The sequence below is a fragment of the Xenopus tropicalis genome, chromosome 5 (genome assembly GCF_000004195.4).
Source record: "Xenopus tropicalis strain Nigerian chromosome 5, UCB_Xtro_10.0, whole genome shotgun sequence".
Taxonomy (NCBI): Eukaryota; Metazoa; Chordata; class Amphibia; order Anura; family Pipidae; genus Xenopus; species Xenopus tropicalis.
This window is the reverse complement of record NC_030681.2, coordinates 76,896,607-76,912,782: the sequence shown is the minus strand read 5'-3', so window position 1 is coordinate 76,912,782 and position 16,176 is coordinate 76,896,607. Positions and strand designations below refer to the sequence as shown.

At 37.6% G+C, this 16,176-nt stretch overlaps 1 protein-coding gene across 1 annotated transcript in view; it reads right to left on the bottom strand.

Annotated features, from left to right (window-relative positions):
• rev3l (REV3 like, DNA directed polymerase zeta catalytic subunit) overlaps nucleotides 1-16,176 on the bottom strand; it is a 103,644-nt gene that overhangs the window by 72,823 nt on the left and 14,645 nt on the right. The window contains exons 2-3 of the mRNA XM_002936929.4: nucleotides 1,913-2,105; nucleotides 976-1,050 (exon numbers count right to left, since the gene is read on the bottom strand). Of these exons, the coding sequence (XP_002936975.2) occupies nucleotides 976-1,050; nucleotides 1,913-2,105 (268 nt within the window). The remainder of the gene's footprint in view (nucleotides 1-975; nucleotides 1,051-1,912; nucleotides 2,106-16,176) is intronic.

Below are 16,176 nucleotides of genomic sequence, written 5' to 3'. Positions count from 1 at the left end.
GTTGTGAATTGTGCACTCCCTACATTTAAGGTGAGTACATGGGGTGATTAGTTGCTGTGACTACAACTGCAGCAATTTAGCCGCTATAGACTGATGTACAAGTTGGCGTGACTGATTGTGAGGCGATTTACGGTACACCAAGTAATTGCTGCGACTTTTTAAAAAGTAGTGGCAACTATTCGCCCTGTGTGTCTTCACCCTTAATGATTACTGTGCTTTGTCTGTCTAATTGGCAATATAGGGTCTTGGCTTTATGGTGACAGAAAAGCAATGGTAAAAACCAAGATGGTTTTGCTTTCTATTGAATTGCAAAGTCATGGACAGGTATGATTAAACTAAAAGTCATATGGCAGGTTATGAGGAAGCTTGTGACCAGCCACAGTGCAATTATAACCAACTAGAGCAGTGATCCCCAAACAGTGATTCATGAGAAACATGTTGCTCGCCAACCCTTTGGATGTTGCCTCAAAGCAGGTGCTTATTTTTGAATTTCTGGTTAGGAGGCAAGCTTTGATTGCATAAAAAAAACCAGTGTTACCAAACAGAGCCTTCTGTAGGATTCCAATCAACATATTGGCTATCAAATAGCCAATTATAGCTCTCATTGGCACCTCTAGGAACTTTTTCCATTTGAATGTTGCTCACGGGTATAAAAGGTTGAGGATCCCTGAACCATTCAAAGAATCAAAAAGGAAATGGAAAATAATTATACCTTTGCCTCTTGAAATTCGCATTCAACAAATATTGAAGCAAAGGTGAAATAATAAAGGCCCTTTAAGTTGTTCTCTGCTGAGTTAACTTTAGGTCCCATCAAAAAAAACTGTTGCATTTTTACTTTTGGTAAAAAAAAATATGACCTGAAATCCTAATTAAGTTAATAATAATTACAAATCTAAATATATTTTAGATATAACATTTTTACAAAAATGAAACTTGCAAAAGTAACTTTTAGTTCAATGGCTTGGGCATACTTACCTTTTCACCATTACTGGATTGTAGAGATAGATCTTCATAAACTGTCTTTCTTTTTCATGATAACCATAGAATGGCCTGTACCAGAAATTACAAAAATGTAACTGTGATTAAAAAGCCACAGTATACATAGTATTATTAGATTTAGAATAAATAAAAAAAATAAAATAAAAAAACAAACATGCTAGTATAAATCTTCCAACAAAAACACATATAGATACACAATTTTCATTGCTAAAATCAGAAATTGGTGAATACTAAGAGTATACATTGCAAAGTCAGCATCCTTAGCCCACTGTAAAAACTGTACAGAACAAGATTTATATAATGTATAAAGTGCAGAAAAAGTTTATATTGCTTGAGTAGGTAGCAAAATTTGGCAAAGCAATTTGAAAGTTATTTCTTTGGGGTGACAGGTCCCCTTTCAACAAGCTACCATTATTGAAACCAGCATCTATTTAAGCAATGGTATTTGATATGTTCAGAGATAACTGTTCAGTTAAGAAGAGCAATATAACTACTAGTAATAAGATCTTTGCAAACAAAATAGCATTTTTCGCTAACGTAGGACATATTTCAATATTCACTTTAATACCCCAGCGTGATCTGCCTAAACTCTACTACATTTCTAGCTGGCTAAATCTGTGCATGCTATAAAAATGGGGATATAAAGGAGTCTGTATCCGTACTTATGGGGGAGTGCAGGAACAAAAGACCTAAAGTACAGTAAAAGACCTTTGATTAGAGTCAGCAAACTGCATCAGTTACGGTGTCTATTGTGGAGGACAGAGAAATAAATCTATCAAAGGATAAGCAGGCGTAAAAATGAGAGATATAGCCGGTGAAAGGAATAAAAAGATTAGTTCAGCAGCAAACAATGAAACAAGAGAAAATGATAATTAAAATGACAGTAAAGGAAACAAGCCACATGTATACTTACACTCCAGAAACCACTGTAATCTTGAAAACGTGTTGGGAATTGGCTGAGGGGTTGCCTAAAGCCACATTAAGTGCTCGGTCAATGCTGAAAGCTATCTGACGAAGGTAACGTTCAGGATCCTGCTGTCCGTATCCATCATATGGAGTGTACAGGTAAGGGAAAATACCATGAAGATGCAGGCAAGCCCTCTGACCTGTCAATCAAATTGAAAACAGATCTATGTTTACATATTGCTTTTAATTGTTACATAGGCCTTTTACCAGAAACCAGTTGCTTGGGACCTGGGTTTTTCGGGATAAGCCATATTTCTGTAATTTTGGATCACCATATCTTAAGCCTGCTAAAACTCATTTATATTTAATAAACCCAATAGGCGTGTTTTGCCATAATTATGAATCCATGCAGCTTAGCCAGGATAAAGTATGGGGTACTGTGTTATAACTAAAGGGAAAAAGGGAAAAAATCATTTAAAAAAATTAAAATTATTTGCTTAAAAAGGCACTATGGGACATGCCTGCCTATAATTCAGAGCTTTTGGGATAATAGCCATTACTAGGCCAAACCCTAATACAGAAATATCTGAAAAAAGAATGGTAAGCAAATTCTCAGTAGGTTGCCATAATTTTAGAGGCAGATACACCTATAAAATTGCATTGGCATAAATAACATAATGTACATTGCCTTGTGTGTACAGTACCATCAGTGTACTAAGTCACTTTATGGTGTTCTAGCTAAACTCAATATAAATGAGCACGGGACATATTGTGCTCCCACACATCTAAATGTTAATTTCAGTTCTAAATTAGAAAATCTAGAACATAGGCATATTTTTTCAGTAGTGACTGAAATTTTTAATTTTTTCAGATAATGACAATAAATAAAACACTTGTGCAAAATACAGAACTGGTTTGTTTATATGCTAGTTAACCTGTTGGAGAGCAAGAAGAAACAAATTGTCTGGCCACATTTAGGAATGTATTTTGCAGATATTATTGACCAGAGGAAGAAATGCAAGCATTAAAAAATCACAAGCGTGTGCTCCTTTAGTGCTCATTCAAAAAGCAGTGCTTCCCCTGGTCTGGTTACAGGCTGTACCTTGTGCCAGTTAAATAAATCCTGTGTCAGACAGAAGCATCAGGGCAGCAGGCCACAGTGCAGGCAGTACACATATGGCGCCACTGGGCCCTGTGTTCTCTGCTGCTCCCTAACTTGCACAAGTTATGGGGCAGGTGGGGGGGATGCTTTCATGCCTCCATCAGCCCTCAGTGTGCAAAATGTGCATTGTGCCAGTTTTTTTGGAATGTTTACATTGTATATGGGTCATAAATAACCCATTTACACTCACAAAGCTGGAACCCACTTAGTAATAGCTGGTGTAGTTTAGTCCATACTGAATTTATTCAGAAGGCAATTACCCACCATTTGGAACATATTTTCCACAAATAATTTGTTTGCTTAATTATTTCAACTAACATCCCAAAAAAGTTGTTCAGATGTTTCCATTAACCATGCAAGACAAGGCTAAAAGGCCAGGTTTACTAACTAATAGCAATTTTGTATTCAGGATGTAAAGAATAATGTACTCTAAAAGCTAGTGTATTAGATTTCAATCTGCTAATTAAAATATGATAACAACTAGTTACATGACAATAATAGAGCAAATACAGGAGTGCATATATGACCTGTGCATAAAATTTTCACTTGTCCATTACAAAAGATGGCCCATCAGTCACGTGAAAGGTCATTCCCACCCTCCACAGACGTTCAGGGCTGAATCGTCAGATATGGAGGTAGAAACAATAGAAATTGTACCTCCTTCTGCCGACTCAGCACTGAACGTAGATTTTGCTTGGGCTCAATGGCATCCGATCAAAATCTTTCAACCTGGGTGATCGACGAGTCGACCGATATCCCCAGCCTTTGAGCCACCAAACACACACACCAAATATCGTACAAAACAAGGTTTCGTACAATATCATCGGTGCATGTATGGCCAGCTTAATACTATACCAATCTATGCATACACACACCCAAAAATACTTGTATGATGGGGGTACATGTAAGTGGTCATTAGTCAGGTTTATGCCTCTGCATCAATGGTAAGTAATCGGGGTCCCAGCCACTTTGGTCTACTTTCCTTCCTGTATTTTGCTGAACAGTCTGAAACTATTATAAAAACAAATGTTGGTACACCCAAAAGACCAAAGCACATGAAAAGTAATGTGATCTATGCTATCCAGTGTAGTGAAGAGTGGTCTAATCTATACAATGGGGAGCAGGTCCAGATTGGCACTCTGTGGATTCTGGCAAATGCAAGAGAAGTTTCTGTAAGATGCCACAGACAGTCACTATTTAGTGGGCATGTGGCTGTTTGAGGCCTCTGTGTACTTGAAATGCCAGGGCCTATTTTAAATCCCAGTCTGAACCTGTTGGGGAGATATAAAAACCGCTCTGTAAAAGAATGGCCCAACAAAGGAGGACTAAATCCTCTGGACAAGACTCAGCAGTCTATCTACATATCCTTCAAGGACAGCAACATGCATATTTTGGACAAAAAATACAGACAGTTTGAAAGAGGTGTGAAGGAGGCCATTTATGAACGACCATCCCTGAACAGAGGCCCCCCTCACCTCTCCCTTATGGCATAGTTTTTAAGCTTAATAACTGTCCCGATCACTAATCCCTAGCAAAAAATGCAGAGAAGCGCAGCAGCGTACCTAGCCGACATCTTCTTAGCAACTGAAGACACTCCGGGTCTCTCCGCCAATACGAACCTGCGTGCGCATGCACAGTTGGAGGTAGCAGGAAATCTGCTTAAACTGCGCATGTGCAAGCAGGGTCCGTGTCGGCGGTGAGACCCGAAGTGTCTTCGGTTGCTAAGAAAATGTCTACGTACAAACAATCTGGCCTTTTATCAAGCTCATCGGCATATCCAGGTACAAACAATCCGGAACAGCACCTCTTGTATTATCAAGCTCAAGCTTGATAAAAGGCCACACATGGCCTGAAACGTTGCTTTATGCCCCTAAAAATTTGCGATAAAGGCATTTTAATTGAAAATACAAGAGGTGCTGTTCCGGATTGTTTGTACCTGAATATGCAGATGGAAAGTGGCCATTGGGGAACCTGCACTGCTACAGACTAGTAACAAGGTGTTGTGCTGACTACTATCTCCAAAGCTAAGATGATGTCTGCCAGGTACGCTGCTGCGCAGTTTTGGTTGGGAGTTAGTGATAGGAACAGTGTTTAAACGTAGAAACTATGCGATAAGGGAGAGGTGGGGGGGGGGGTCAAGGTGGCTTAAGCGCCAGGGTGTATAGTTCTCCTTTAGGGTTTAAATGCCAGGAAAATTCCTACCACTTGAACTAAAGAAGCTGCTGATGAGATGAGTGGTAAAACATTTTCAATAAAAAAAAAACCTCAGAAGTCCAGTTGCTTTAGACTAGATACTGTATATTATGACTAATTCTGTCTAAACTGTGCGCACATAATCACATAATTTTGTACTGCACAGACCAGTTTTTTTAAGAGTGTGCACACAAAAAACATTTTTGCACACATAGTCAAGAACAAATTAGAGGGAACATTGATTATGACTGGAAGAATGAAAATCTTCTAGGTTTTATATCTGAACCTCCAGCTTTTAGTGTAAGTGTTACCACTGCCACCAGATCAAGATCTATAGAATAGCAAGTAATAAGTATAGTAATAAGGGCAATGTTTTTCTCAGCACAACAATCAACAACAGCCAGTAAGCCACACGCTTTTACTGGCTTCGATTCTGCAGTATCAGCAATCCTTAGATATAAAATACCATTAAGGAAACCTGCACAGCATTGATACTATGAAAATAATTCAGCCATGTGCAGTAAACAGTGAAGGGCAAATGCCCGTGGGATAAAGATCAGCACTACTAAACCCCAGGAGCAGTTCCTTTATATAGTTCTATTCCCAAATGAAATTGTAATTATGTCTAGTCACAAGCTCTCTAAAGATTTAAATACTTTTGGTATGTTACAAACAATGTTTAAGAACCATTTCTATTTTATTGTTCATAATTTCCATTATTTTAGTGTATTCATAAAATTCTAAAATGCTCTGTTCAGTAGTACTATACAGTGAGGAAAAACAAACACAAACAAGCTCATAGGAACCAACATACAGATCACACATGCACATTTATACAGTGGTGTGAAAAACTATTTGCCCCCTTCCTGATTTCTTATTCTTTTGCATGTTTGTCACACATGTTTCTGCTCATCAAAAACCGTTAACTATTAGTCAAAGATAGCATAATTGAACACAAAATGCAGTTTTTAAATGAAGGTTTACGTAATTAAGGGAGAAAAAAAAACTCCAAATCTACATGGCCCTGTGTGAAAAAGTGATTGCCCCCCTTGTTAAAAAATAACTGTGGTTTATCACACCTGAGTTCAATTTCTGTAGTCACCCCCAGGCCTGATTACTGCCACACCTGTTTCAATCAAGAAATCACTTAAATAGGAGCTACCTGACACAGAGAAGTAGACCAAAACCTCCTCAAAAGCTAGACATCATGCCAAGATCCAAAGAAATTCAGGAACAAATGAGAATAAAAGTAATTGAGATCCATCAGTCTGGTAAAGGTTATAAAGCCAATTCTAAAGCTTTGGGACTCCAGCGAACCACAGTGAGAGCCATTATCAACAAATGGCAAAAACATGGAAAAGTGGTGAACCTTCCCAGGAGTGGCCGGCCGACCAAAATTACCCCAAGAGCGCAGAGACAACTCATCCGAGAGGCCACAAAAGACCCCAGGACAACATCTAAAGAACTGCAGGCCTCACTTGCCTCAATTAAGGTCAGTGTTCACAACTCCACCATAAGAAAGAGACTGGGCAAAAACGGCCTGCATGGCAGATTTCCAAGGCGCAAACCACTTTTAAGCAAAAAGAACATTAAGGCTCGTCTCAATTTTGCTAAAAAACATCTCAATGATTGCCAAGACTTTTGGGAAAATACCTTGTGGACCAATGAGACAAAAGTTGAACTTTTTGGACAGTGCGTGTCCCGTTACATCTGGCGTAAAAGTAACACAGCATTTCAGAAAAAGAACATCATACCAACATTAAAATATGGTGGTGGTGGTGTGATGGTCTGGGGTTGTTTTGCTGCTTCAGGACCTGGAAGGCTTGCTGTGATAGATGGAACCATGAATTCTACTGTCTACCAAAAAATCCTGAAGGAGAATGTCCGGCCATCTGTTCGTCAACTCAAGCTGAAGCGATCTTGGGTGCTGCAGCAGGACAATGACCCAAAACACAACAGCAAATCCACCTCTGAATGGCTGAAGAAAAACAAAATAAAGACTTTGGAGTGGCCTAGTCAAAGTCCTGACCTGAATCCTATTGAAATGTTGTGGCATGACCTTAAAAAGGCGGTTCATGCTAGAAAACCCTAAAATAAAGCTGAATTACAACAATTCTGCAAAGATGAGTGGGCCAAAATTCCTCCAGAGCGCTGTAAAAGACTCGTTGCAAGTTATCACAAACGCTTGATTGCAGTTATTGCTGCTAAGGGTGGCCCAACCAGTTATTAGGTTCAGGGGGCAATTACTTTTTCACACAGGGCCATGTAGGTTTGGATTTTTTTTCTCCCTAAATAAAAACCCTCATTTAAAAACTGCATTTTGTGTTTACTTGTGTTATCTTTGACTAATAGTTAAATGTGTTTGATGATCAGAAACATTTTGTGTGACAAACATGCAAAAGAATAAGAAATCAGGAAGGGGGCAAATAGTTTTTCACACCACTGTATATCCTAATGTTACAGGGCAACTCTTTTAAAAATAAAAAATAACAAAATTGGTATAAAGGTGATACCTTTATTGGATAACTAAGATAACCATAGCAAGCTTTCAGAACACTTTAGTTACTTTTTCAAGCTGATGTTAATAAAATCTTCAAAAAGCTTGCTATGGTTATCTTAGTTAGTCAATAAAGGTATCACCTTTATACCACTTTTGTTATTGGCTAGGACGGTTTATCAACTTTTCCAATATTCTAATGAAAACACAGAGTAAATGTAAGCATTTTGTTGGTTAAGGGCACACGCAGAATCTCAGTGCCCTTCTGCCATGTGACCCCTGACAATACCCCTGTACTCCCTTCCCTATTGGTGACCCTAGCCCCATATTCCTTTTTAATTAGCTTTTGAATATACATTTACAGTGAACTTATACACTGATAAATTGGAGGCAACAGGGAAAGTATAAGGAATTTTGATACCATATCATAATGCTTATGCTTAGTTTGACCCACATGAAAACTAGGGCTTGCTTGATTCACAGAAATTCCATGCAGTCAAGAGATAAGATAGCATCAGAACTCCTTATAATTACATATGTGTTGGCAATGTCCATCAGTAAAACCCTTTTGGAAAGAGTTTTCAATCTAATCAAACATAAAATTGGGATGGAATCTACCTCCACAACCTCAAATAGCACTACTGCAATTATACCCACCAAATAAAAAGCTTTAATTCCACATTTTCAACACAGCGCTTTCTCTCATCACAAAACTATGGAAACAACCATCCACCCCAAACTTACAACACCTAATCCAACAAGTCAATTTTAGAGCAACAATGGAGAAAATGACAGCCACAACACCTGACCATAAAAACAAACCGGCCTTAATTTGGGATCCCTGGCATAATGACCAAGTAGCAATCAATCCATAAAAGCCTACCAAAACCTACAGCATATTTGCCTTCAATGCCACACCGTCTAGACTTACTTACAAAGACTAAGACCAAAACCTTCTATAAGTATAGATGAATAAAGATATGTTCTATATTTCTTTTTCTTTCTATCTTCCTTCTCTTTTTCTTCATTTCCTGTTATTATTGCAACAATGTTTATTTCTCTCTGCTGTACAATGCAATTATGCTCAAATATTCAATAAACAATATGAGTTAAAAAAAAAAAAAAAAGAACTCCTTATAATTAATCCAACAATCTCTGAAGTTTTATGGCCATGGCAGGCGGGGAGATAAATCGCCCATGGCAAATCTCCCTTATTGCAGGCGACTAATCTCCCCAATATGCCATCCTACCAGCTTGAATGTAAATCGCCGGTGGGATGGCATATGCGGCACGGCAATTTCCCAAAATCGCAGAAGTTGCCTTGAGAGGAAACTTCCTCAATTTTGGGAAATCGCGGTGCCGCATATGCCATCCCACTGGCGATTTACATTCAACTGGTGGGATGGCATATCGGGGAGATAAGTCGACCGCAACAAGGTCCCCGTTTACCACGGCCCTTAAGTATTTTCACTTATTTTTTTCTGCTCTGTGTCAAGTTACATATATTTGATGTAAGAAGAATTTTAACTAACCAACACAGGAAAAAGGTAGCCCTCTGGCTCTAGATATTTGCAGCCCTCTGGGTCTTGTGATGCTGCACCACCTGGTTCTTGTCATGCTGCATACCGAGGCAGAAAGAATGCCATGACTGCAACTATAGATTTACCACAGCTACAGCTGCGTGTATAGAAATCATTGGTACAAACAATTTCAATAAACAAAAAAAACAAACACATTCTGTAGAACAATGAAGAAAAAAAATCATGGAAATCACACTACTTTCAACAATTTTATACATACGTGATAATTATGATAAATAATCTGCTTTTACAGTTTCTTGCCAATTCCTCATGTTCAGATTCAGTGCAGAGAAAATGTATTAGAAAACAACAGAAAATGGGCAAGCCATCACACTGTAAACAAAACTGCCAAGAAACACATCACACTGGAAAGGGAACAAATTATCACTGTGTAAAGTTCATTAACTCCTTGACTTCTAATGATCAGTAGCTTTCTGTTTGAGATGTTAAAAAAAACCTTTAGCAGTGAAGGGGTTCATTTGTTTTCATTACTTTTTTTTTTTTAACTTAGTGAAATATGGATATAAGAATATCCATATAAGGGCACACGAATACCATGAAAGCAAAGAACTTATGTTTTTTTATCGATTTGATGGTTTGATGTAACTATATTTGAGAAGAGAGTGAAAATTATTTTTGCGGAATGAAAGTACCTTTGGCTTTAAAAATAGAAGGTTATTTTGTAATCACCTCCACCATTCAGAGTTTCAGCTCGAAATTACTCAATACACTGGCAAAATAACTAGTCACAATCCCAGGTTTCCTAATACAAAAATGCAAGATAATTTAATTTTAAATGCAGAAAAAAGATATTTAACATAGTAAAGGTCTTAAAAGAACCAAAATGAGACCTCTTACTTAGTGATAACCAATAAATAGTGAGATAAGCGAGAAGCAATAAATATCAAATCCAGTGATACGGACCACTCTTTTTCATAATGGTCAGTCACCGAGACATTAAGGCTCATTTACAAGTGCAAGGAAGTCTGCACCAAATTCCGGATTTGGTTCGGGTTTCAGCCAAATCGGAGAAGTTCTTTGCAGGATTCGGATTTGGCTGACTCCAAGAGCCTGGCCGAACCAAGCTAAGGGGCGAATATAACTTGGGCTATTAGAGCTGCCACTTTTTAAAAAAATTGGCACCAACAGTCCATCTTTTCTGTACTCTCTAAAAACTCAATAAAACTTTTTAGTTTTTAAAAAAAACAAAAAAAAAAAACAAATCCTCAAATGCCCAATGGCAAGGTATTGAAATGGGTGCTCCAATAAACAACAGTTTGTGAAAATATAAATATACCGGTACATAAAGAAAGGCATATAAACGTGACAAACCTATAATAACTAACATATGCTAGTATGCCTTATTAAACACAATGGCCTCATGCAGTAGGAGAATGGTTACATAGAAACCAAAGTAACAATAGATTATAAGCTCTTTTGGGCAGGGCCCTCTTCACCTCTTGTATCAGTTATTGATTGCCTTATATGTTACTCTGTATGTCCAATGTATGAAACCCACTTATTGTACAGCGCTGCGGAATATGTTGGCGCTTTATAAATAAATGTTAATAATAATAATAATAATATTAATGTAACCTCTGTTAATAGTTTTCTTTGCTTCCATTGTCAGCAAAACACATTTTGTAGCTGAAAACAGGAAATAGAAAATGGCAAATTATTTAAAAAACTAAGAAAGAAAATAGGACCAAGTACAAAGTTGCTAAGAACAAGAAATTCTAGTGGTTACTGGGATGTAACACTAATGATTTTCAATCCTTCAAACTAAATCAAATCAACTAATAATTAATGTGTGAGCTTAATGAAACACTAAGGCATCTGTTTTCAGAAATGCATTTTAGGTCTTTTAGCATTAAACATACTGTGTACATGTCTGATTACATGGCATACAAATGTATATGTTTTTTTGTTTCCATATTACTGGGGCATTTTGCTTCAAAATTCCTGGCATGTAGAGACTGTACACAAATCCTCTGTCTCATGAGAAAGGGGCTGCCTTTTCATTTGAAGAGATTCCAAGCAGCTGGCTCCCATGTTCTCTGCCATTATCAAGACCATGACATAACTACGCCTTTCCTGTGCTCTGCATTCCTTTCTAGTTTTTTTTCCAGCTAGTAATAATTCATGCAGTTCGAAATTACCTGCATTTTGTGGTCACAAGTTTCCTATTGTGTGCAAGTGACATCCACAAGATTGCTTTGCTCTTTATCCTAAGGATGTCTAGCCTTGTGGGAGCATTCTAACACATCCACAAGGAGTGCACAGTGACAACAGCACAGGTTAATATAACTTGAAGGTACAGGTATGGGATCCGTTATCCGGAAACCCGTTATCCAGAATGTTCAGAATTATGGAAAGCCTGTCTTCCATAGACTCCATTTTAATCAAATAATTCAGAATTTTAAAACCGATTTCCTTTTTCGGTGCAGTAATAAAACAGTACCTTGTAATTGATCCCAACTAAGATATAAATACTCCTTATTGGATGCAAAACAAGCCTATTGGGTTTAATTAATGTTTCATTGATTTTTTTAGTAGACTTAAGGTATGGAGATCCAAATTACGGAAAGACCCCTTATCAGGAATACCCTTGGTCCTGAGCATTCTGGATAACGGATCCTATACCAGTATCAACAAAATGTGCAGTTAGCAGAGCCTAAGGCATCACAACACACATTTCTTGTTCCTACATAAAGCTAATAAAGGTACAGATTCTCCACCATTTACAGTCTAAAACTACCTATCATTATAAACATTGAATAAATAAGGAATATATCAGTCACATTCCTTATGGAAAGAACTTTTCACTAAACATATAACTCATACAATATACTCAGACATCAATTTAATTTGTAGCTTTGTCACATAACTTAAACATTAGATGAGTTGCCATGAAGCTCAAATAAATGGTAGTAACTAAATAGACAGCATGTGTCTTTTACCATTGGTCCTGAAAATGTTAGGTCAGCTGATTAATTTTTACAGCACTTTTAGCAAGGACAGAGGAAACAAATGTATGAACTTGTTTTCTAACTGCATGACAATCAACCCTAGCACCATTTATCATTTTTGGGTTAAAACATTTATAGAAATATTTTATCACAGGCATTCTTTTGCATAAGCTGAAGTGATTTTTTTTTTTTTGCATTTTGAGAGTATATACTGTAATGTTAATATCTTAATTATACACAAGAGCCACTAATAATCTGTAAATTATATCTTTATAAATGGTACTTAGTGGAGCAAATTTCTGTCACATGACTCACTTAACTTGTTTAATGCAATACATAATGTGCATGTATAATATAATGATATGAAATGTCACCTCAGAGTCCCATGACCTCTAAAAAAGCACTCAGTCTTTGGCCTTGTGTCATTCTATGGTCATGTAACTCCTCAGTAACTTATAATATCCCTATTTTTTACAAAAGGGGGTACATTATATATATATATATATATATATATATATATATATATATATATATATATATATATAAAAATGGGGCAGATTAAGGCAAATTGTGCTGCTTGAGATTAATTTCATGATTTGCTCCATATTTAAATGGAGGAATTCCTTCCAAAACCATACATTTCAATTGGTCTGCATTATGACCCCTATCCCAGATTGATAGAGGATTTATGTTGAGATAAGTGCGGCTTGACCTTCGGTATCACCTCACCAACGTAGATGAATCCACAAGGGCAAGTCAACCCATATATCGCATATTTAGAAATACATGTATTGTGTCCCATTGATGGACCCTGTGGCCTGTACCAGGGTGCACAAATTCCTTTCCTTTGATTATGTTCTGACTTTGTACACAACTGGAACAGAGATACATACATCACCCAGTCTCTAATGTTTATATGCTCTGATCTTTGTTGATGTAACCATACTGCCTTTTGTTCTCCCTCTGCGATACGATAACATTGGATAACATTCCAGATTTTATTAGCTGGTTTGCAACATTGTTTCAAAACTAACAATGTTGCAAACCAGTTTATAAAATCTGGAACAGATTCACCTGACCCCAGTTACACTGTTGTAGAGCCAGAACCACAGACCAGAAAGAAATATACAAAAACTGTTTCTGACTGCAATTATTTTTAAAAATAACCTTACTAAATACTGACATTTTTTAATGAATGTATACTGGAAATTGGTTTTGAGTTTTGTTTCTTTCATTATGCCAACAAATCAGTTTTTGGGTGGAGTGCCCCTTTATTAAATCTGCCTTTAATGGTATGTGACTAATTCTTTGGCAACTGGGTTCAGTAAAACTTAAATATTCTAATTAGCATTTGGATTCTGTCAGATATTTACAGAGGATTCAGTATTCAAAAATTGCTCAAAAACTTTTGGATTCAGTTCACCCCTAGTCAAAACTGCAGCAAACTGCAGCAAATGTAATCTTTAGATATACAGAGCAAGCTTTCTGTCTCTCTAAATGTTAATGATTCAGCTAGATTCAAAGATAAAAACTGGAAACTAGGCAAATCAGTTATTGATTTAAAGCACCCATATTACCAACGTGACTGCAAACTTATGTATTTTAATTAATATTGAGAACTGTCTGGAATTATGTGGAGCCATTATTATTTTTTACCAACAGAAGCCATTAATTCTGATGCACACAGAATAAAAGTGTGCAGGAGAAAAAGAAATGCACACAATAATTCTACAAGAATTTCAAGGCTCTTTTTTCCTTTTTTTATTGCATTATTTTCAGCTATGATGCATGAAACAAGCCGCAGTAAGTAATCATAATGCATTCAATACTAAAGGTTTACATCTGCAAAGTTAGGGTTCATTTTGCCACCTGTGCCATTTTTGGCTTGAGGAGAAGCTAGTTGAATTAATGTATTGTATTGTGGTTAAGCTAGCATTCTTCCCAAGAGAAGAACTGTGCACGTAAGTTTACATAATATTGTCCATTTAGCTAGCTAGTAAGACATCAGCACTGTTTCATGAGTAAAGGCCAACAGGAAGAACATTGTCCTCTTCTGGCACAGGAACTATGTCTGGCAGAACAGGCAATAATGTGTAAACAGGATATAAAAGAGCCAAAAGAAAGAACCTACATGCATTTTAATTATTAAATATCAAGGACTACTGAAGTTTTGTTAATAGCATTCTTGCATTCTATAATAAATAAGTGATACTTGATTATTTTTACTCTAAAGACACTTCCCACTTTGGACTTTTGTTTAGATATTGTGTCTAATTCTGTACAGTACATATTACACATACTAGTATAGGATATGTTATCTAGAAACCGTTATCCAGAAATCTCCAAAAGTACAACCTTTTAGAAAATGATCTCCTGTAATACTAAAACAGCACCTTGTACTTGATCCCAACAAAGATATTAATTAATTGCTATCGTAAGCAAAATAATTCTGTTGGGTTCATTTAATGTTGAAATTATTTATTAGCAAACTTAAATTCAAATCCATAAAAGTAATAACCAGAATTTATGTATTTAGTGACATCTTTCAATACAGGGATGGCCTGTGGTACAGCAAACATTTTAGCAAGACAACACCCAGATAAATGGGCGTTTAGAATCATTCTGTGCATGCATAATTAAAACACCTAATCTCCCCGGATTGCCATCCCACCGGTGAAAATGTAAATCGGCGGTGGGATGGCACACGCTGCGCAGGCGATTTTGGCAAATCACCGAAAATGCCTCGCGAGGCAACTTAGGCGACTTACATTTTCGCCAGTGGGATGGCAGTTCGGGGAGATTAGTCGCCTGTGACAAGGGAGATTTGTCGCGGGCGATTAATCTCCCCGTGTGCCAGAGCCCTAAAAATGCTAGAACAATATCTAATATCTATAATCTCTTAGATATGCTCTCTGTTATTACAAGACACATTAGCCCAAGTGCCACTGCTCAGAGGGTTTTGCAGTGACCAATGTATCACTGGTTTCAGTGCAAATTAGTGTAAAGGGAAACTATTTTCCATATTATATGGTGATACTGACACAGTTCCTGTCATGACATAATTCAAATTACTGGCTGCTTAAGGGTGAAGACACACAGAGCTACGAGTAGCAGCTACTTGTCACGGCTACTAAAATAGACAATGCTGATTATTTACTGATAACTGTCTCTAAGGGGCACATTTACAAAAGCACGAACACATGAGCGTTCGGAAAGGTTTTACTGCTGTTTACAATTGTTCGGTACGAAAATTTCGTGACTTTCGGATCGCCAATACGATATTATCGTGACTAATACGATTTTTTCGTAAGCATTTTCGTGACATTTGCGATCTTACGAAAATTTGGTTTCCAATACGATTTTTTCACATTCGTGATTCGGATTTGTGAATTAGTAAATGTGCCCCTAAGTGTGTTTTAGCAGAGGCTATTCTCAGTATTGTCTATGGCAGGGTAATTTCTGGCTTTTAGTAGTCGTTACGAGTAGCTGCTACTAAGTACCTCACTGTGCATCTTTAACCTTGAATTTTGGCCCTCTCCCAGTCATACTGCTGAGAGCCAGAAGCTGGCAGTGTAAGGGCTCTGGCACACGGGGAGATTAGTCGCCCGCGACAAATCTCCCTTGTCACGGGCGACTAATCTCCCCGAACTACCATCCCGCCGGCGAACATGTAAGTCGCCGGTGGGATGGTACACGCTGCGCAGGCAATTTCTGCAAATCGCTGAAGTTTCCTCGCGAGGCATTTTCGGCGATTTGCTGAAATCGCGCCGCCACGTGTGCCATCCCACCGGCGACTTACATGTTCGCCGGTGGGATGGCAACTCAGGGAGATTAGTCGCCCGCGAACAGGGAGATTTGTCGCGGGCGACT